Raw genomic sequence first — 21,780 nt, forward strand, 5'->3', positions numbered from 1 at the left:
ATGAACCTTTGTTGAACTGATTGTAGCTGAATATGATTTGTTTGAGCTCTTTCCAAGTACTTTTACATGGTCCACGTTTATTTATCAAGAACAGAAAAGGTGACTGCTAGACTGATTGCTAGTTTTAAATATGAAAAGCTGAACATGAAATACAAAAAAAGATACTAATGCAGTCTTGTTCCAGAGAGCAGAGCTGGTTCTGATGGGTTTAGTTTGGCTTCATTTGGTAGCTGAGCTGTATAATAATGAGGATGACCTGCGCTTCTTTGAAAATGCTCCTTAGCCCTAAAAGCATTCCAGCAGAGCTGGTTGGTCAAATGTCAGAACACGCTGGAAAGGATTCCTGTGTTAGGTGGCAGATAAATCATGAGTTCTCCCAACTTTCAATTTGGTGATGTACTCGTTTGCATTGTTTTAGGACCTTTTTTTTAAGTGACTTAGAAGCAGTCATAGCAATTTTTAATATCCCTCAAATTCAGAAAAGCAGGTAATGCTTATTTAGTTTTTAAAAAAATGTCTCCATGATTTTCTTTATATTGGTTAAAATTTTATTTATTGACTGTCAATTAAGTAATAACTGAAACATATTTCAGAGCTTTTTTCTTAGCTGGGTATACATAAATCATTCCCATATGTTAATAGCATTGGAAGCTTGCCCTCGTGAGCAGAACACTGGATTGTGAGTCAGATACCTTAAAATCTATCTGCTCCAGTCTCTGCCATTGGGTAGCTATTGCTTGTTTACACCTGATTGTTCCCTCCCTCACTCTCTTTGCCTTGGTTTCCTGTTTGTTTATTTGTTTGTTTTAATCTTCACCCAAGGACATTTTTCTGTTTATCTTCAGATAAAGGGGGGGGGGGGAGAGAGAGAAACATCGAAGTGAGAGGGACACATCAACTGATTGTCTCCTGCATGACACTGACCAGGGCGGGGGACAAACTGCAACCAAGGTACATGCCCTTGACTGGAATCGAACCTCTGACTCATTGGTCCCCGGGCGAATGCTCCAGCTGCTAAGCCAAACCTGCCAGGGTGGTTTCCTGTTTTTCAAATATCTGGGAGTAGGATGGGAAGCAGGGAGCTTAAGATCCCTTCTTATCCCAAAATTTGAATTCTGATTTGGTACTTTGGGAGGCATATTAATTCTTTCAGAGTAGTAAAAATATTTTTATTACAGGAAAATCCAGTGGGAAGGCAATGCTTGATTCAAAAGATGAATTGGTGTTTTCTTAGGTTATATTTAACAAATCAGCAACTGTTGCTGTAAAAGCTTTCATACATGCTGTTTCTTGTCAGAGAAGGGGAGTCTCAGCTCCTGGAACTTTAGGACAGCGCAGAGCCTCTGAGGTTAATGATGAAGAACTCCAGCTTTAAGAAGGGATCCTTGATTGATATAAGTTGGGTCTGTGGAAGTCCTAAACAGTTACTAGACTATGTACACTCTCACTCACTTAAAAGGATCTTTACTATGCTGTGCACATGACTTATTTAATGTTATTTCTTCATAATGGAATTTGACTTTTTTGTTATTAATTAGAAATTCATTGGGTATTTATAAGATGAGATAAAGTGTGTAGCAACACATTGAATGTTCACACTTTTTCTATGCCTATCTGCATATAATGTAATTCAGATAGCATTTTTGAAAGATAGGATGTTCTGTTATTATAATCTATTAGTATAAATGGTCTGAGTTTTTGCAGTGATTGTTTAGAATTGAAAAATCATATATTAGCTTCTATCTAGGTCAAACGTTCCACTAGTCACTTTAATTATACTTACTGCAACTCCTCAAGGTAAATGATGTTACCCTCGTTTTGCAGAGGAAGAGATCAGTGCTCAGAGGATATAAGTAACTTGCTTACCTTTACCCCTTAATCAAGCCAGGACTCAAACCTCACTCTGTCTGCCTACTTCCAAAGCCTTTATTCCTTTCTGCTATGATATAGTAAATGTTTGAAAAGCTATGAAAAGATTAAATGTCAGGGATTTTAAAAACTCCTTGGGGACAAGAACTATGTATTTTCATAACTTGACCTAGTTTAGAGGAACTCAATAAATAATATTTGTTGAGTGAATGAAACAGTTAAAAAAGTTCTAAAAAGCCTAAGATTTTGCCTCAAAGAGACAATTTTATATACTATATAATGAAAGAAACTTAAAGGTCCATTGCTGGTTTTTAGTTTAGAATTATATAAAAATGAAAAGGTTGACAGTATTGAGGAGAGTTAGATCTTTTAAAAAAATCTTTATTGTTGAATGTATTACAGATGTCCCCCCTTGCCCCCCCTTGAACCCCTCCTCCCTGCTCCCACCCCCCTCTGAGTTAGATCTTATATAAAATAGAAAATAAGGTATTTTGAAATCTACTGTTTTTAGGTCAGTTAATTATGTCTTAGATTAATTTTTCCTGACTCTTTCATTCTTTGTAACATATAAACATTTCTCAGCTTTCTTAGGCTTCTATGCCCTGATGAATCTATGAGAACAATGGAACAGAGACCTGCACCAGCCAAATGATCAGGAATTGCTCTTGATCATTATTATCACGTGTCTTCCATTGAAGACCCAGTTTATTCTCTACATCTCCACATTCCATAAATCTAAGAAACTTGCTCGTTCATTGATGTCCTTAGTATTTAGCACGCGGTAGGAATTTAGTCATCAATATTTATTATAGGAAGAAAGGAAGGAATACGATGGAGGCTGAAAAGGGAAAGCCAGTGACCTGGCCTGGAACAGTGTCAGGAGGAAGAGAGAGTGATTCAACTGGCAAGAGAAGACCACAGAGTATATAAGTGAACATATAGTTTCTTTAGGAAAGAATCTTCTGTCAGAACTTCATAGAAAACCTTGTTTCCCCAAGATCAATCAAGCACCAAGTATTCGTTACTGGGCACTAACGTGTCCTAACAAATTGATGGGGGGAAAAAACTGTCTGAATAATCTCTAAACTTTATGACAGAAAAAAGTGACACTCACTAAATTTAGTGCTTTTATTCTAAGGTTATGGGAACATTTGCCTTTGGAAAATGAAGAGCCAGATAGTAAAATACTACTGAAAAGCAATTCCTGATTTCTTCCCAACACTAATGCCTTAGGGGCCTGAAATAGGCCAGAGCCAGAGATAGGGCCCAGCTGCCCATTTCCTCGGAGCCCAAGTGGCATTTGCTGAGAGTCATTGCTGCTGGGACACAAAGTCAGAAGAGAGACATCTGGAAGTTTTACTACTTAATGCTGTTACGGGCAAGCAAACTTGGGCTTAGAGTTTGAATTTAGTGTACTACTAGTAAAAGGATTAATAACTATAATAGCAAATAAGTATGGGTAGTTTCCATGTAGTTCCTCTGTGTTGCATTATAAAATTCTTTTCTTAAAAACCAAGGCAAGTAGTTACATGGTTTCAATTCATTTGAACTCCTGAGATAGACCACCCAGTAGGCTAAAATATCCCTGGAAATCAAACAGTATATCCCAAATCATCTTTAGTCAAGCTAGAGAAAGTCCTATTAACTATGAACTCTTATAAGCATGTGATAAAAGTGAAGTTAACTGATGTTATTTCTGGTTTCATATCTTTCCCAACTCAAAATGTGGAAAGGTGAGTGGCTCCTAGGAGTATGTTAAATTCTTATTTTGCTCTTAAAAATATGAAGGACCACTATGGCTAGGATAATCTTTCCTTAGTTCTTTGAAGCCCCAAACCTTTAAAGGAGATTGAAGGTTAAATTACTGCTGCATATTGTGAAAGGAAAACCCTGAACATTAGTAGTCTTACTGAGACCTCCTAAAATAGCTAGAATGACCCAGCATTTCTAGCCTGGCTCAGATCCCACTAACCTTACTCTAGCAACCTCGATTAACATCTCAGCTTGGGAACCTAAGTTTTAAAAGAAACTCAGTAGCCCTTGTATGTACTCAAGCAGCATAGTTACTAAATCTCACTCATAAACAGAAAGGTGTAAATAAGATAATTTTCAGTGGAGAACTATAAACTTTTCAAATTCTCAGTAGTGTTCAAATTTATGATTAATATTAGATAATTTAGAAACTATTTGGTCTTTTCTTTCCTTTTCCTTCACTTTTCCCTTCCCTTTCCTTTTTTCTTTGGTAGGATGGCGAAGTCTTGTAGATGTACTAGTTTGTATTGTCTCCTGGGAAACAAGGGTTGGGTGCGCTGTTATAATGCCATCTGCTGGTAAAATAATCTGTAGTCAAACTGCAGCTTTATTGAGCCTGAACATTATTGTCCAGAAATTCTAGGAAGCACTGCCCTAGGAGAGAGTGGAAATTTGGAAGGAGTCTTTTTCACAAGTACTTCCTCTGGCAAAATTTACTAGTAACGTCACTTTAAAAGGTTTAGAAAATAATGCATTTCTTGGTAATGTTTTTTATTTATAGGTGTTTTACAATAGTAAATATTTTGGTCACTTTTTATTAAAATTTAAGATCTAGACAAGGATAAAACAAAGATGTATATTTTTTTAGGGTTCTGAGGAGGGACTTCCTTCATATATTTTGATCTTCATTTATATACAAAATAGGGAAATGACATTATGTTAGGGTTAAAAAAAAAATCCTTGCCCTGGCTGGTGTGGCTCAGTTGGTTGAGCACTGGACCCTGTGCATTGTGCACTGAAGGGTGGCCAGCTGGGTGGCCCATACCTGTCTCGAGTTCCACCCCTGGTCTGGGTTCATGTGTGGGAGACAACCCATTGATGTTTCTCTCTCTCTAAAATCAATTAAAACACACACACACACACACACACACACACACACACACGAAAAAGCAATTGAGGAATGAGACATCATCAGAATGGGAAAAAAAGTTCTTTTTAAAAAAAGAGATTGTGTTTGTATGCTATGTTGAGTGAGGATAGACTTCCAGAGGTATTTGAACACTTAGTAGGAACACCAGGTTAATGAGACATGTTGAATATAATAAACTAGTTGCTATCCATGACTAAAAACATCTTTGAAGTAAAATTGAACTTCTCTTAGACAGAAAGGCAAAGTTATTATTTCCTCCCATAGTACATCTGTTTAAGGCTGGCTGACTAATCCTTTAAGAAGTTGTTGAACCTCCTCCAAGTGCTGAAAACCTAATTCTGTTTTAAAAATAGCTGTATATAATCTTATCTTGATATACATATTGTAAGTATTTAACAAAAAAGATAATTATTTTTGTAAACTAATGATTTCTTAGGCCCAAACTCTAACTGAGGCTATATGTATGTATGTATGTATACATGTATATCTGTGTGTGTGTGTACACATTTTTTTAAAGGAGTCCTGGGAAAAATAGTCCATAAGAGTACAGAGTTTGTGGGAAGAGGGGTTGGTTTTTGTTTTAATTTTTTTAGATTTTAGTATAGTGTTAATGTTGCAAGTATGTAAGAATAGGAAACGTCTTTTGTGAACTACAATAATAGTTGTTGATATAGTAGAATCATAGTGGTAGAGCCCTATCCACAGTGTTCTCTCAGGTGGAGTCCTACCACGGAACTCCTCAGCTTGTCTGAGGAATCTTGGACCAATCAGTTCACCAAACCAGCTCACAAAAATGAAACGAATTATGCTGAAAATATATTTCAAAGTGAAATGAACATTATAAGTGCTTTTAAAACTTCTAACTAATTTTCTATGTTGTATAAATTTTTTAATTTCTTTTTTTTTTTAAAGAATGTCCTCACCCGAGGACATTCTTTTGTTTTTTTGTTCAGATAGAGTAGGAGGGAGAGAGAGGAAGAGAGAGAGAGAGAAACATTGACATGAAAGGGTCACATTGAGTGGCTGCCACCCGTACGACCCAACCAGGGCCGGAGACAAACTGCAACCGAGGTATGTGCCCTTAGCGGGAATCGAACCCGGGTCTCTCTGGACTGCAGTTGGATGCTCTAACCACTGAGCCAAACCGGCCAGGGCAAATTTTTTAATTTCTTTGAACCTAAATGTTAAACTCAACATTCACAAACAATTAGTTGTTCAAATGCTGATGATAAAAGAATAAAGTATAATCCTGGGGAATGGTCCTCTTGATAGACGTTCTTTCTTTTCCTTCGCGATGGTGGATTCCTTCACCTTGCGCCTGCACTTTCCCTTAGCCGAGCAGTTAACAGTGCAGATTCCCCAGGAGCCAGGCTGGCTGCTTCACCATCGCCAGCTTGGGCAAGTCCCTCCTTCGTGCCTCCATTTCTTCTCCTGTGAATAAATAATGTCTGCCTCACAGGCTTGTGGTGAAGTCAAATGAGGAAATAACTGACAAATCACTTAAAATACCATCAAGTTTATACTAGGCACCCAAAACCAAAAATGTTTGCTGTTCTCATGTGCTCCCACCGAGCCCTTCCCCTGCTCTGTTTCTGGCATTTCTGCCCCCAACCTCCATGCTGCCACCTCATGGGTTTCTTTTCATGATTAGACAACCAGTATTAATACCTTACCACTTGCTATTGTCTACTCAAATTTTACCCCTTTTTAGTCATTTCTTAACGTGAGTTGCTTTTTCCACATGGTTTTTAAAGAATACTTTCAACTTCTGTGTTTTGATTAGGCTGACAGATTTTTAAAATTTTCTTCCCAGGACAATTTCCATTAAATGAGTTCTATTAGTTATGTTTAAAATGAAGGAGAAAAGAATACCTATTTAGTTAATGAGGTGAAATGAACGATTTGTAATGGTTGAATACCTGTCATCAAGGTATGTCTTCTAGCACTAATTCTGGCTTTGGTGGCGTGTAGGCCAGAACCACTTAACTATAACCATGGCTCTTAGGGATGACCCTGTTCTAGCTATTAATTTAGAGTACAACATAGTGTGTCTTGTATTAGGAGTCTGTGCTATGTATCGATGTCAGCGAAAATCATTTACAAATTCTTGCTTATGACCTGTCTCTAAGATGTCTTTAAACACTTCCTTATGCCATTAATAGAAGACATGAGACAAAAGGTGTGACAGGCAGCTGTTTGATCTAGTGAACCTTTGGGATAAAAACCAATGGATATATGAGGTTTCTTATTGATAGCGTATCTTTAAAACTTTTTCAGTTTGTTTTATTGAACTAATTGTTCTTTTTATGTGAATCTAATTAAGTTGTATTTCCTAACTTAATGTATTTTTGTGTTTCCTTTCTGTATTATATATAATATGTTAAAGTGCTAGTCCTTGCATGAAAGTTTACTTGCAGTTAAGAAAAAAATATTTAGGCAGTGAAAGTGATAGTCTTTCTTTGTTTTACTTAATTAATCAGTGGAGTTTTCCCCCATTATGAGTTCTATAGCTCTTAAAACAAGCACCAGTATCCTCTAAGAAAGAAGCAGTATTTTGCCGGTTTTATTATATTTTTATATCTTATATGCTGAGATCTTTTTCTGAGAGAGAAACATTTGTTTGGTGAGTTTACATTTCTTGAAATATACATGATTCTTCAGACTGTAATCTAATGAAATAGGATACCCATTTGAAAACCAAAGAGTTAAGGCTACAACAGGATAAAAGTGATCAAATGATTAGCCAGGGGCTAATAGAAATTCTGGGAAGAATGACAGATTGTATATTAGAAAGAAATATGATCTCATATTCATTGAAGCTTTTTACAACTAAAGATCTAAAAGAAATAATAGAAAATTACTGAAAGAGATGAATGTCTGAAACTTTAGAAATCCATGTGGTGTTGGATTAATCCAAGCAAGGAAGACTGATGGGCAGATAATAAATTACTTTGTGTAGGAAGTCTGCATCCTTTGTTTTCAAGGTATTTTTATCTTTATTTTTTTCCTGGCAAGATCTATTTAAGTAGCTCTAGGCCAGTTTCAGAAAATTCAGTTTGTGATTTTTATCATTACACCATATGTATATGATTCTTTGGAATAAAGTATTATAAACAGAGACTTCAAATCCTTGAGTGGAAGAAATGAAACCTTCCTTCTGTAAACAATATAGAACGCCGTTTCACATACAACCAATTGTAATACCCCACAAGTAAAAGAGAGTTTGAAGAACTGTACTTACTGTAGCCTTGGCTGGTTTTGCTCAGTGGTTAGAGCATCAGCCCACGGACTGGAGAGTTCCGGGCTCGGTTCCCGCTAAGGGCAAGTACCTTGGTTGCAATTTGTCCCTGGCCCTGGTTGAGGTCGTGTGGGTGGCAACCACTCGATGTGTCTCTCTCACATCGATGTTTTTCTCTCTCTCTTCCCCCCTCTCTCCCTCCCACTCTCTCTGAAGATGAATGCAAGAAATGTCCTTGGGTGAGGGGAAAAAAAAGAAATTTATGTACTTACATTGGGGAAAAACAAATAGTTATAAACTGGAAAATGTATATATATACATTTTTACGACAAAGAAGTGGTTATTTACTTAACTGTTCTAAATTTTACTTTGCCATAGGTACATGTTATTTTACTTAAAAAAATTGAGTGTATGTTTGTTTGTGTATGTAAGTATTATCTATCTTCATATAAATTTATACACAAAGTAGTATATATTCTTTTTTTTTTTTCTCCAGGGTTAAGTGGTCACACAGCACTATAATAATTGTGCAGAAGTTTAGCTACTTTTAAATGTGTTGATTTAGAAATACACATTCTTCTTAAACTATTTGAACCTTTTCATCAATTTCCCCCCAGATTTTTGCCATTCAGACTTGGCATTTATTTCTGTTCTTTGGTTTTGTAGGTCTACGGAGAAAGTGAAGTGTTTCCTGAAATATATAGAAGTAGTAAAGTTAGCATGCACGCAGAGTACACTCTTCATTCTTCATGGACATATTCTTGTTGGCTGTTTTTCAGTATATAAATCTCTGGGGGAAAGAGATGATTACTCTCTTAAACTGAAGTTCTGACTTCACATCATCTGGGTTTCTATATACTTAAGCATTTAAGTTTAAACTCAAGTATTTACATATAAATGAATTCTGTATTCTGTAGCTTTAGTAAAACATTTCCTAGTATGTAATGGAAGGTTTATAGTATTTGATTTTTGAATTATTTTTTATAGCTACATCAGAAATAAGATCATTATTAAAATGCTGTAAAGGCTAGTTTTTCCTTGGATCCCATCAGATAAAATGTGAGAAATAATGCTAGCTTCAGGTTTTGATTATATAATATAGATAAGCCTTGTTAATAAAATAGAATAAAAGGTATAAGTTTTGTCTTTTTTAATGTGCTTAATGGTTTCTATGGAATCTTTTGTAATCTGTTTTTAGAGGACAATTTAACATGTAACTCATTATACATTTTGTTTTTGTCTTATCACAATATGTCCATAATGGGCGGGGGGGGGGGGGGCAGAAAAAGGGTAAGACAGGGAGTGAGACTTCTAGAGGGAGGTCTCTATCTAGAGGGAGAATTTGTAAGAAAGAACAAATTATCAAAGTTATTAGCTATACTTATTATACTGCAGTTTCTATATTAATTGTTGCTAAACTAACCTCTAATGCCTTGGACAGGGGTGACATAACAAGAAGTTTTTACAAAACTTCAACCAAAATTTCATTTATAAATGGCCTATAATTAAGATCTTTACTCTTACCAAAATGATTTGCCTTGGACTTGAAATGTAAGCAAAGAATATTAATGAACTTACAATTATTCTTCTCTACTTATCTCCATTCGCAGTATATACAGGGGTGGGAAAAAGTAGGTTTACAGTTGTGAGTATGTGAAACACAGAGTTTATTCTTGTACTATTATTCATTAATTATTGTATTTTCCATACGAACAACTGGAAACCTACTTTTTGCCCACCCCACTATGTATATATTTGAGGACAGTGCAGTATAAATGAATCTTCCACATCACCCTAATGGATATCTGTGTTACTGGATAAATTATTCTTTAAGTAGTTAAAAACTGTAGAATTCTAACAGGAATTCTTTTTATTCTTTTTGCAGCTATGTCATCTTATCTTTTAATTATTAAAACAGAGCTTCCTACTGCTATTTCAGAATTTTTGTCTGGAGACCATAGTGGGTAAGAAAAAAATACTTCGCATTATATCCATTTACTTATTAATTCAATACTATTTATTAAGCTAATGGAAAGTAAAACGAACGTTGTCCCTGCCCTCAAGACACAAACACATTCGGCCAAGTAGCGATGGAGAAGAAAACACCCAGCGCACGTTTCCTGGTGCTCCGCTCCGCGCAGAGCCTGTCTGTGAGTGCTCCGAAGCGGGGTGCTCCTTGCAGTCTGCAGGCTGTGACGGGCGGGAGGTGCGCCAGGTCTCAGACGAGAGGGAAGGAGACATTTCTGGGGATGTGCAAGATTGCGGTGGGGGACGGAGGGAGACTAACCGCACTGGTGGGAAAGGTCAGCGGAGGATGGCGTGGATATGCTGCTGTCGTTTTTCAGCTAACCATGGTGATAAATATAAATCATTTTGATACAGTTACAGCCATACTTGGGTGAGATTCCTATTATAAAGCATGATTTGAAAAAATAAATTATTTCCAGTGACAATATTATAAATAATACTATACTAAACCATATTATATCCCCTTCAGAATACATTGTGGTTTTTTTTCATCCTCACCCGAGGACATTTTTTTTCTGCATTTATCTTCAGACAGAACAGGAGGGAGAAAGGGAGGAAGAGAGAGAGAAACATCGACATGAGAGAGACGCATGGAACGGCTGCCACCCACACAACCCCAGCCGGGCGGGGACAAACTGCAACCGAGGCACGTGCCCCCAGCGGAACCGAACCCAGGACTCTCCGGTCCATGGGCCAACACACTAACCGCTAAGCCTAACTGGCCAGGGCAGAATATATGGTTTTGTCATCAAGTTATTTTACATAATTTCTAAACTACAACAACAAGAAAAACCTGTCAGACGTTTAGATTTAAATATTTTATTATTTTGCTCCAGTATTTGAACTTGTTCTGGATTAAAGGGCAAGTTTTCAAAATCTCATTTTTAGCTTTTACAACTTGGCTTTCATAAAAGAATTCTACTTAGATAACTGCAAATACATATATAAGGAAAGTATGGTATACTTTATTTTTTATTAAATTTATTGGGTAATATTGGTTAATAAAAAGAATGGTATACTTTAGATCTAACTAAGAACCATCAAGAAAATGTGGTTGAAAAAAGTTAGGTAGAACGTCTTAATGATTTTCCATTATCAGAAGATGTTGTGCCTTTATATAGTATTTTATTAGTTCACAGGGTTTCCATATCCATTATCGTATATGATGCTCACCGTACCTTGTTTTATCTCCAGTGTTGTATAGCTACTTTTAATTTTTATGCTCTTAGTTTGAGAAATAATTCTTATAAGAAATAGTTTTGTGAAAATCACTTTTGTGCTTGCAATAAAAATATTAGAGACAACTTCTATTACTCAAAAAGTTCTGTATGATACATTTCTTTTATAATTCGGGGATAAGAACTCAAGGCACTACGAGGTCAAATGAAGAATGCTGCACTCACAGTGAGGAGGTGTGTGTCCTATCTGTTTCACATTCAGTAACCCAGGGAATTAATTTAACTTTTTGCACCGTAGAACTTAACTTTGAGCCTCAGGTTTCTTCACCTGCTGTAAAGGGGGTACCAGTATTGCCTTCTCAACAAAGTTGTTGGGATGATCAAATGAAATATTATACATACACATGCTTTGTAAGTTGATAGCATAGTGTAAATGTGCAGAATTAAAAGAAAAAAAATTTCAATGATAACTATGTTAAAGATGATTTTTGTTGTTGTTGTTATTTGCTCTGCTTGCCAGGAAAGTCAGAGTCAAACTTGAATGTTTTGTATAAATCATGTTAATCCTAATAGTTGTCAACACGTATGTGTTTTCCTTTTCCTGGTCCTGAATTTGGTCACTTCTTTTCATTTTCTTTTTATTGTGGAAAGAGGAGGGATAAGAATACATATAAAATTTTAGAAATAATTAAAGTAGTATATGACAGAATTGCTATTAAAACTTAGGTCTTCTTAGTGATACTTTTACATTCACTGCATTTTAAATCAATTGCCATCTCTCCCCCCCCCCCTCCTTTTTTCTGGCTTATTTAAAAAAAAAAAAAAACGTCTATCTCACTTATGTTAGTAGAAAATTGATAAAAATGTTATTTTTACATGTCATACATGGATTTAAAAAATTATATACTTCGAAATACTGTGGCCAATTTGCATCATCTCTGTTATGATGTTTTAAATTGCACATTTTGGATTTGAAATATTAGTAAGTGACTAATTATATTGGTTAGAATGCAGATAAATCATTAATCTTTAAAGCTTAATGATATAAAATAATTAAGAAACAAATATTATGGTAATTTACTTAACTATCTAGGGCAGTTAGTTTCTAGGTAGAGTTACATAGCAATATTTCTTCTATGAGATCAAGATGATATTGATATGCTTTTAGAGTTTGATTTATAGTGACTTGCAGTTAAGATCTTTTAGGTGTGCTTATTTTCTGGGTTATCTGTAAGATTGGATGTACCTTTGTGAAATATAAACCTTTACAAAGATGTTATTAAAAAGAAACTTTATGTTCATAACATTCCAATTTCAAAAATTACTATTAGAAATCAGAAGCTATAATATTTATATCAAACTATTATAAGACATCTATATTTTTCATAGAATAACTTCTATGGCTGTTAAAATTTGGAAGCTCTCTGTTAACATTTAATGATCTTGTCAGGGGAATATGATTGACACAATTAACTTGTCTTGCATTTGAGTTACAAAATTGATATGGGATGTGAGTATGATCCTAATTCAGAACATATGATACTCTTGTTCCATTCCATTCGAGAATGAAATTAAAGCAACTTATAAATAAATCTGGTTTTCATTGAAATATGGAAAAAATGTCTGCATGCCAAAGCATTTGAAATACAGCTTAGGATTTATACTCTGTATTTCATACTTGGAACATTTTTATCATATAGGATTAAATACACAGATCAAACAAGTTTTCTAGGAAGTATGAAACTTTTACTTTATTAGTTTAAAGAGAATGTATGTTTATATCATAGTAGGAAAACAGGGGTTCTGTTAGATAATCCCCCCCTTAGGAAAAAATTTAAGATTAGTGTATTCTTCTAAAATCTTGATTTATAAAGTATATTTGTTTAATATGTGCTTTTGAGATTTCTTTTTACTGGTTTATATTTTATAAGTTTAATCTCCTCCGTTCTTTGGAAATACCCACTGCCAAACATGATTCACTGTTTACTGTGCCATGCATGTGACAGGTAAACTAACTTGACTGTGCATTACTTTCTTACCTTTATTCTTGGCATTATTACTATAACTTAATAAGGATAAAAATGATTAATAATAACCAGTAGCCAAACAGGGATAGAGAAATTATATTTTGAGAAAAAGTTTATATTAGGAATTTAAAGTGAATCTAGTCAAGAGGAGAGTAAAGGAAGCACAATCTTGAGAAAGATGAAGCAGTATCTGGAAAATATCATAAACTCGAAGTGACTATTCAAGAGTAGGCAGTATTTCCATTGCTTCTGTCATTAAGATCATCATCATCCTTTTGCCGTTTCTCCTGACATGACATGAAGTTGTTGGACCAGGTGGCCTGTGAGGTCTCTTCTAGCTGTAATGTGCCACAACTGACTCTGAGTCACTGCTGGGAGGAGGTGAAGTTATTTCCCACCCACGTTCAGTGCTGTGGGCAGTCATGTAGCTTCTATGAGCATGAGTGAAATTGTGATTGGAAATAGTATAACATTATAAAGTATAATATCATGGTATATGCTATAAAGTTCAGGATTTCAAAATATTCCTTTATTCTTACACAAGGGAAAAGAGTCTTTGATCCCGAGGATTAACGTGCTCCCTTCACAGCTCTGCCTTCATGACAGTAGGGACAGCAGGACTTACAGATGGAATCTGCCTGCGTGCTCCTCTGGGCCTTTTCCTCCCGGTGCTGCAACTGATGTTGAGTCCCAGAGGAAGGAGATTTCAGGCACAGAGGCCTGGGCTTTTTGCCAGCTTTAGAAGTTTAGTTGGCAGGTGTTTCTCAGTGAGGGATATTTTGAAGTTCCCATTCTGATACATAGCTATTTAAGAGTGGCTGGAAGGTGAACATGCCGAGTATCATTTTGTACGGTTAGTATGTGTGCTCTCTTAGGACCTCCTGCATACCAGGAGCTGAGGGGCATGTGAAAATGCAGAGAGCACAGCTTCAAGTCCATTAGACCTGGAAATGCTTGTATGTACATAGGTTTTAGTTTCTGACACATGTGTTTTCTAAAGACATGAATTAGGGTGGAGAAGGGAAAGTTGTGATCTTGGTGCTATTTTTGCTGTTGCTCCTTCTCGTCCTGTTAAAGAGGAAGGTGTCAGCACCCAATAGTACCCATTAAAGTTACATTAGAGAGGTCTTCATCATAAACCAGGGTGTAAACGGAGACACAGTGAATGAATCATAAAATCTGTTAGAAGCCATGGTCAAAACCGTGCAGAGGAAAACCTTTTCTTCTTTTTTCTTATTTTCTTTCCTTCTTTTGTTCATTCATTCTTTCCTTCTTTTGTTAATTCATTCTTTCTTAATTGAGACATAATTGACATAATATTGTGTATTTTAAAGTGTACAGTGTGCTGATTTGATACACTTATATGTTGCAACATGATTACCACAGTGGTGTTATCTAACACCTCCATCATGTAACATAATTATCATTCTTATTTTGTGGTAAGAACACGTAAGAGTTAGTCTTTTAGCAACTTTCATGTATATAATGCAGTACTGTTAACTATAATCACAACGTTGTGAATTAGATCCCCGGAACTTACTCATCCTCAGCTGCAAGTTTGTACCCTTGACCAACATCTTCTTGGTTCTCCTAACCCCCAGCCTCTATTATTAACCACCACTCTTCTCAGTTTCTATGAGTTAGAATGTTTTAGATTCCACGTATAAGTGATATACAGTATTTGTCTTTTTCTGTCTTACTCATCTTACTTAGTATAATGCCCTCAAGGTCCATCCATGTTGTCACAAATAATAGGATTTTCTTCTTGTTCCTGGCTGAATAATATTTCATTATATATATCACATCTTCTTTATCCATTCATCCATGGATAGACACTTAGGTTGTTTCCATGTCTTGGTGATTGTGAATAATGCTGCCATAAGCATAGGAGTGCAGATACCTTTTCAATGTCTTGCTTTCATTTCCTTTGGCTATCTGTCCAGAAGCTGGATCATATGGTAGTTCAACTTTTAGTTTTTTTGAGGAACCTCCAAACTATTTTTCATAGTTGTTAAACCAATTTACATTCCCACCAACAGTATACAGGTGTCCCTTTTCTTCACATCCTTGCAAACACTTATCACTTGTCTTCTTGATGAGTCCCATTCTGACAGGTGTGAAGTGTTAGCTCATTGTGGTTTGATTCACATTTCCCTGATGATTAGTGAGGTTGAGCATCTTTTCATGTACCCATTGGCCATTGGTGTGTCTTCTTTGGAAAAATGTTTATTAATTTTCTCTGCCTATTTAAAAAATTTTTAATTTTTTTATTTTTTATTCTCACCCGAGGACATTTTCACATTTATCTTCAGACAGAGTGGGAGGGAGAGATGCAGGAAGAGAGAGAGAGAAATATTGATGTGAGAGAGACACATCGATTGGTTGCCACCCACACAACCCCAACCATGGCCGGGGACAAACTGCAACTGAGTTACCTGCCCTTAGCGGGAACTGAACCCGGGACTCTCTGGTCCACGGGCCGACGCTCTAAGTGCTGAGCCAAACCGGCCAGGGCTCTGCCTATTTTTTTATTTTTTTATCCTCACCCGAGGACATTCTTCCATTTTTGCTCAGATAGAGTGGGAGGGAGAGAGAGGAGGAGAGGGAGAGAGAGAAACATTGACGTGAAAGGGACATATCAAGTGGCCGCCTCCTGCACAACCCCATCTGGGGCCGGGGACAATCTGCAACCGAGGTATGTGCCCTTAGAGGGAACCGATCCCTGTTCTCTCTGGACTGCGGGCCGATACTCCAACCGCTGAGCCAAACCGGCCAGGGCGCTCTGCCTATTTTTTAATCAGATTAAAAAAATTTTTTTTGCTGTTGAGTTACATGAGTTCCTCGTGTATTTTGGATATTAAACCCTTATCAAATATATGGTTTGCAAATATTTTCTCCCATTCTGAGATTGCCTCTTTATTTTATGTTTCTTTTGCTATACAAAAGGTTTTTAGATTGATGTAGTCCCACTTAATTTTGCTTTGTTGCTTGTGCTTTTGGTGTCATATCCAAAAAAAGTGTTACCAAGACCCACATCAAGGAGCTTTTTCTCTGTTTTCTTCTAGAAATTTTATGGTTTCAGGTCTTACACTTAAGTCATTAATCCATTTTGAGTTAATTTTTGTGAGTGGTGTAAGATAGGGGTATAATTTCATTTTTCTGTATGTGGTCATCCAGTCTTCCCAGCACCATTTATTGAAGAGACTTCTTTCTCCATTGAGTATTATTAGCTCCCTTGTCAAATATTAGTTGACTGTATATGCCAGAGTAGGGATATTTTTTTAATGCTGTTGTGAATGGGATTGTTTTCTTTATTTCTTTTTCAAATATTTCATTGTTAATATATAGAAACACAACTGATTTCTGTATGTTGATTTTGTATTCTGCAACTTTACTACATGTTTTGATTGGTTCTAACAGTTTTTGGATTGAGTCTTTAGGTTTTTCTCTATATAAAACCATATGATCTCAAATAAAAACAGATTTGTTTACTTCTTCCTTTCCAAGTTGGATGCCTTTTATTTCTTTATCTTGCCTGATTGCTCTGGCTAGGACTTTCAGTACCGTGTTGAATAAGAGTGTTGAGAGTGGGCACCCTTGTCTTGTTCCTGATCTTAAAGAAAATGCTTTCAACCTTTCACTGTTGAGTGTGATGTGAGCTGTGGGTTTGTTGTATATGGTCTTTATTATGTTGAGAGATGTTTTTTCTGTACCCAGTTTGTTGAAGGGTTTCATCATGAAAGGCTGTTGTATCTTGTCAAATGCTTTTTCTGCATCTATTGAGATGCTCATATGATTTTTATCTTTCATCCTATTAATGTGCTATATTACATTTATTGATTTTTGTATGTTAAACATCCCTCTCATCCTAGGGATAAATCACACTTGATCATGTTGTATGATCCTTTTAATGCGCTATTGAATCTGGTTTGCTAATACTTGGTTGAGAATTTTTGCATCTATATTCATCAGGGATATTGGTCTGTAATTTTCTTTTTGTCACGTCTTCATCTGGCTTGGTATTTGAGTATGATAGCTTTGTAAAATGAGTTTGGAAATGTTCCCCCCTCTTCAGTTTTTTGAAAGTTTGAAAAGGATTGATGTTAATTCTTTAAATATTTGTAGAATTCACTAGTAAAACCATCTGGTCCTGGGCTCTTCTTTTTGGGTAGTTTTTTGATTACTGATTCAATAGCCTTACTTATTACTGGTCTGTTCATATTTTTTTATTTCTTCAGGATTCAGTATTGGTATTTGTGTTTCCAGGAATTTATCAATTTTCTTAATATAATATGGCAGTGGGACACTTTGGTTACCTGGTAGAGAAAGAGGATGAGTTATCACCAACTGAGAATTTTGAGAACATCTACCAGATTATTTGAAAAAATAATTCCTATTGTCTTTGATGCTCCCAGCTCTTATATTAGCATGAATTTTACTTTGTTATTGTTGTGTGTATATATATTTACAGAAAATTTAGAAAAGAAAGCAAATAAAAATTATACATAATACCATCTCTTACCTAATCATTGTTGTCTTTTAAAATGTCCTTTGAATTTTCCCCCAAAGCTTTTAAAAAACATAATTAATAATAATCTATTTTATATTTCTGTTATTAGCATTTTCTATTTTACTAAATTGTCTTTTTTAAAAAGCTGCTTAATATCTCATTAAATATGCTGTTATTGATATTTTCTATTGTTGGATATATAGGACTTCCTCCAGGTTTTTAATAGTATGATAATGTTTTTAGACTATATTACTACATTTTCATTGCTCCTGCTACATATTATCAGTGTTTTTCCAGAAGACAGGACTAGATTGACAAGGTCACTAGCACATGTAAAGGACTAATTATGCTACATCTTCAAATATTATGTTTAAAATAATTTTACTAGCCTTAGCCAGTTTGGCTCAGCGGTTAGAGCGTCGGCCTGCGGCCCGGAGAGACCCAGGTTCGGTTCCCGCTAAGGGCGCGTACCTCGGTTGCAGTTTGTCCCCGGCCCTTGTCGGTTGTGCGGGTGGCAGCCACTCGATGTGTTCCTTTCACATCGATGTTTCTCTCTCTCTCTCTCTGTTCCTCTCTCTCCCTCCCACTCTACCTGAACAAAAAATGGAAAAATGTCCTCGGGTGAGGATAAAAAAAAATAATAATAATAAAATAATTTTACTAGTCTAATTTCAACAGCCTCATTCTTTATTTCTTAATTGCATCAGAGATTAGATTTTTTGCATTTGCTAAGTGTACTTCTTTCATGAATTGTTTGTTCTTTTTTTTTTAATCCTCACCCGAGGACATTTTTCGATATTTTGTTCAGATAGAGCAGGAGGGAGAGAGAGAGAGAGAGAGAAACATTGATGTGAAAGGGACACATCGAGTGGTCGCCACCCACAGGACCCAACCAGGGCCGGGGACAAACTGCAACTGAGGTACGTGCCCTTAGTGGAAACCGAACCCAGGTCTCTCCGGACCGCAGGCCGACACTCTAACCACTGAGCAAAACGGGCCAGGGTGAATTGTTTGTTCTTTACATACTAAACTCTTTACTATTAAAGTCTTGGGAAATTAACTTTATTTTTTTTTACTTTTTAAGAAAAAATGTTTGTATTGATTTTTTTACGGGGAGAGGAAGGGAGAGAGAGAAACATCGATTGGCTGCCTTCTGCATGCCCCCCCACACTGAGGATCAAGTCTACAACCCAGGCATGTGCCCTGACCGGGAATTGAACCAGGACCTCTCAGTTCATGGGACTGAGCTCAATCCATCGAGCCACACCAGCCAGGCTGACTCTAACTTTTTAAAACTTCCCTACAGGTATTTTATATTGAAAAATTAAAATCATATAAGGAGAAAATAAAATTGCTCATTTTGTTACCACATAGAAATATCTACTTTTTGTATTTTAGTATATCCTGATTTGTAAAAATGTGCATCCAGTTTTTTTAAATGATTAAATACACCAACCTGCCTTATCTAATTTAACATTCTAATAACTTTATATGAAAATTTTAATACTTTTTTTCTAGTAATTCATGCCCTTTCCTGAAAATTTGAAAAATATAAACTATAAAGAAGAAAAATTACCCATTATTCTACTGCCTAGAGATCATCGCTATTGGTTTATTGCAGTTTCTTTCTTTTTTTTTTTTCAATCCTCACCTGAGGACATTTTTCTGTTTATCTTCAGATAGAGTGGGAGAGGGGGAGAGAGAAGGAGAGAGAAACATTGATGTGAGACGGACACACTGACTGGTTACCTCCTGCATGACCCCACCCGGGGCCAGGGACAAGCCGCAACCAAAGTACGTGCCCTTGGCCCGAACTGAACCCACAACTCATTGGTCTGTGGGCCAACGCTCTAACCACTGAACCAAATGGGCCAGGGCAGTTCCTTTCTGTTTTTAATGAATCTAGAGTTTTCCTCAAAATTGCTGTCATGCTATATATATATTTATGATGTTTACTGAATATTCATTATATTTTATCTATGAAATGATCTTTTATGATTGTCTCATATTCCATAATTTATCTTTAAATTATCATGGTTTTAGATGTTTATTTCTAATATTTATTATTTTAAATGTTTTTAAAAAATATCTTTATAATGAAAATTTTTGTTTTTATTAGTAATTGTTTCCTTTTTTTAATTAAAAAATATTTTTATTGCTTTTTAGAGAGAGAGGAAGGGAGCAGGGGAGAGAGCGATACATTGATGTGAGGGGGAGACATGCTCCTGCATGCGCCCCCCCACCGGGGATCTAGCCCTGATCCTGACCAGGAATCAAACCGGCAGCCTTTCAGTGCATGGGTCGACGTCCAGCCAGCTGAGCCACACGGGCCAGGGCTATTTCCTTATTTTTAATATCTTTTATAAGTGTTACATATTTAAAGGTTCTTGTTACCTATTGCCAACCTGCTTTTCAGAATGGTAATGTGCATAGTTTTTACTTTCACCAGTTTTGTGCACCTCATCGTTCCTTACCAACATTGACTATTATCTTATTTTTTTTAATTATTGCTAATTCGGTAGTCGAAAAATGGCATCTCATTGTTTTCATGCATTTCTTAAATGTAAATTCATTAATAATAATATTGGGATCAAATAAGAACACATTTTAACAAAAGGAAGTAGACTTTTTGTAATTGTGTGTGTGTGTGTGTGTGTGTGTGTGTAAACACCAACACTGGAGTCCCATGCCTAAAACAGAACTATTTTTTTTCTAATAGGTCTTGGTATCTCAATGGACAAACACTACTAATAATCATTTGTGTTGTCATTGTGTTCCCTCTCGCACTTCTTCCTAAAATAGGTAAGTCTTTGTTGAAGAGAACATATTTGTTTAAAATAAGAAAAAAAGAAAGAAAGAAAGAAAATAATATTAAGGGGCTTTGAAAGTTCACAGTACTACATATTTATCAGAAGGGTGGTGGTTGTGCATAATTTTGAACTTGGATTTATTTTAGGTTGTTCGGCCATCAGCCCTGTCTAGTTAACCTATTACTTGGTTTGCAGTAGTATTTTGTCTGCCCCACTAAAATAAAATCTTTACAGTGGAACATTAAAGAGCAGCCTTTCCTTACAGTGTACCATTAGTGGTAAGCCAGTTCCAATTCTGCCGTACAGAGCTACACAAGTGATCTGTGACAGATAGTTGGAATGTTGTTATTCTCGGCCCCAAGCCCCAGATACCAAGCCCTGTAATAGAAAACATGCCCAAGATGTATAGCTTTAGCTGTATGTTGGGATCATTTTCCTTATAAATTGCTTTTTATTTTACTGTTATTTTACAGGCTTTCTTGGCTACACAAGTAGTTTATCATTTTTCTTTATGGTGTTCTTTGCTCTTGTGGTAAGTTTAAAATATAGTGTATTGCTTTTCTCTTCACTAAAATTGAACTTATTCTCTTACTGTCTTTTTTTTTTTTTTCTTTTAATTGTTTTGTGTTGGGGAGGTATCCCATTCTATTTCAATGTGTTATTCAAAGCACTTTTACTTCACAAAATTATTTTCTTCATTTTATCTATTTTGAAAAGGCTTGGCTAGACCAGCATTTCAAGTTCAGTATGACATGTGGCTTGTGGTTAATTAGAAAGGAGAGCACATCAGTTCTGTTAAAACCGGCAGCCTTAAATGGACTATACTTCTTTGTGTAGGTTGTATATCACTTTATTTCTGTATAATACTGTGTGTGTGTGTGTGTGTGTGTGTGTGTGTGTGTGTGTGTGTATGTATGTCGGGGGTACTCAAGTAAGAGAATCAGGCTGATTCTAATATGTAAAATAGCTTGATACTAGTTATCTTAATTATGAAACTGTTCCATTAATAAAACAAGAGCTTCTAGAGCTTAACTAGGGTGTCTGAATTGTATCTTTTCTGGTTTATTCAGCATAGACAAGTTCTCTTAAAAATATTACTGCAAAGAAATATTTTTCTTTACATGTGTAATATGTTTTTTCTTATCTTTAAAAATTAGCTTATTTTTGTTGTAACAGGAAAAATATTAGATGGTAAACTTAATTTACTGTTAATAAAAT

At 35.8% G+C, this 21,780-nt stretch overlaps 1 protein-coding gene across 4 annotated transcripts in view; it reads left to right on the top strand.

Annotated features, from left to right (window-relative positions):
* The window catches only part of SLC38A6 (solute carrier family 38 member 6), an 80,279-nt gene that overhangs the window by 32,992 nt on the left and 25,507 nt on the right, over positions 1-21,780 (top strand). For all 4 annotated transcript variants that reach the window (XM_036272362.1, XM_036272354.1, XM_036272345.1 and 1 more), the window contains exons 6-8: positions 9,895-9,973; positions 20,472-20,554; positions 21,036-21,094. In XM_036272362.1, the coding sequence (XP_036128255.1) occupies positions 9,895-9,973; positions 20,472-20,554; positions 21,036-21,094 (221 nt within the window). The remainder of the gene's footprint in view (positions 1-9,894; positions 9,974-20,471; positions 20,555-21,035; positions 21,095-21,780) is intronic.

The sequence above is a fragment of the Molossus molossus genome, unplaced genomic scaffold (genome assembly GCF_014108415.1).
Source record: "Molossus molossus isolate mMolMol1 unplaced genomic scaffold, mMolMol1.p scaffold_m16_p_1, whole genome shotgun sequence".
Classification (NCBI taxonomy): domain Eukaryota; kingdom Metazoa; phylum Chordata; class Mammalia; order Chiroptera; family Molossidae; genus Molossus; species Molossus molossus.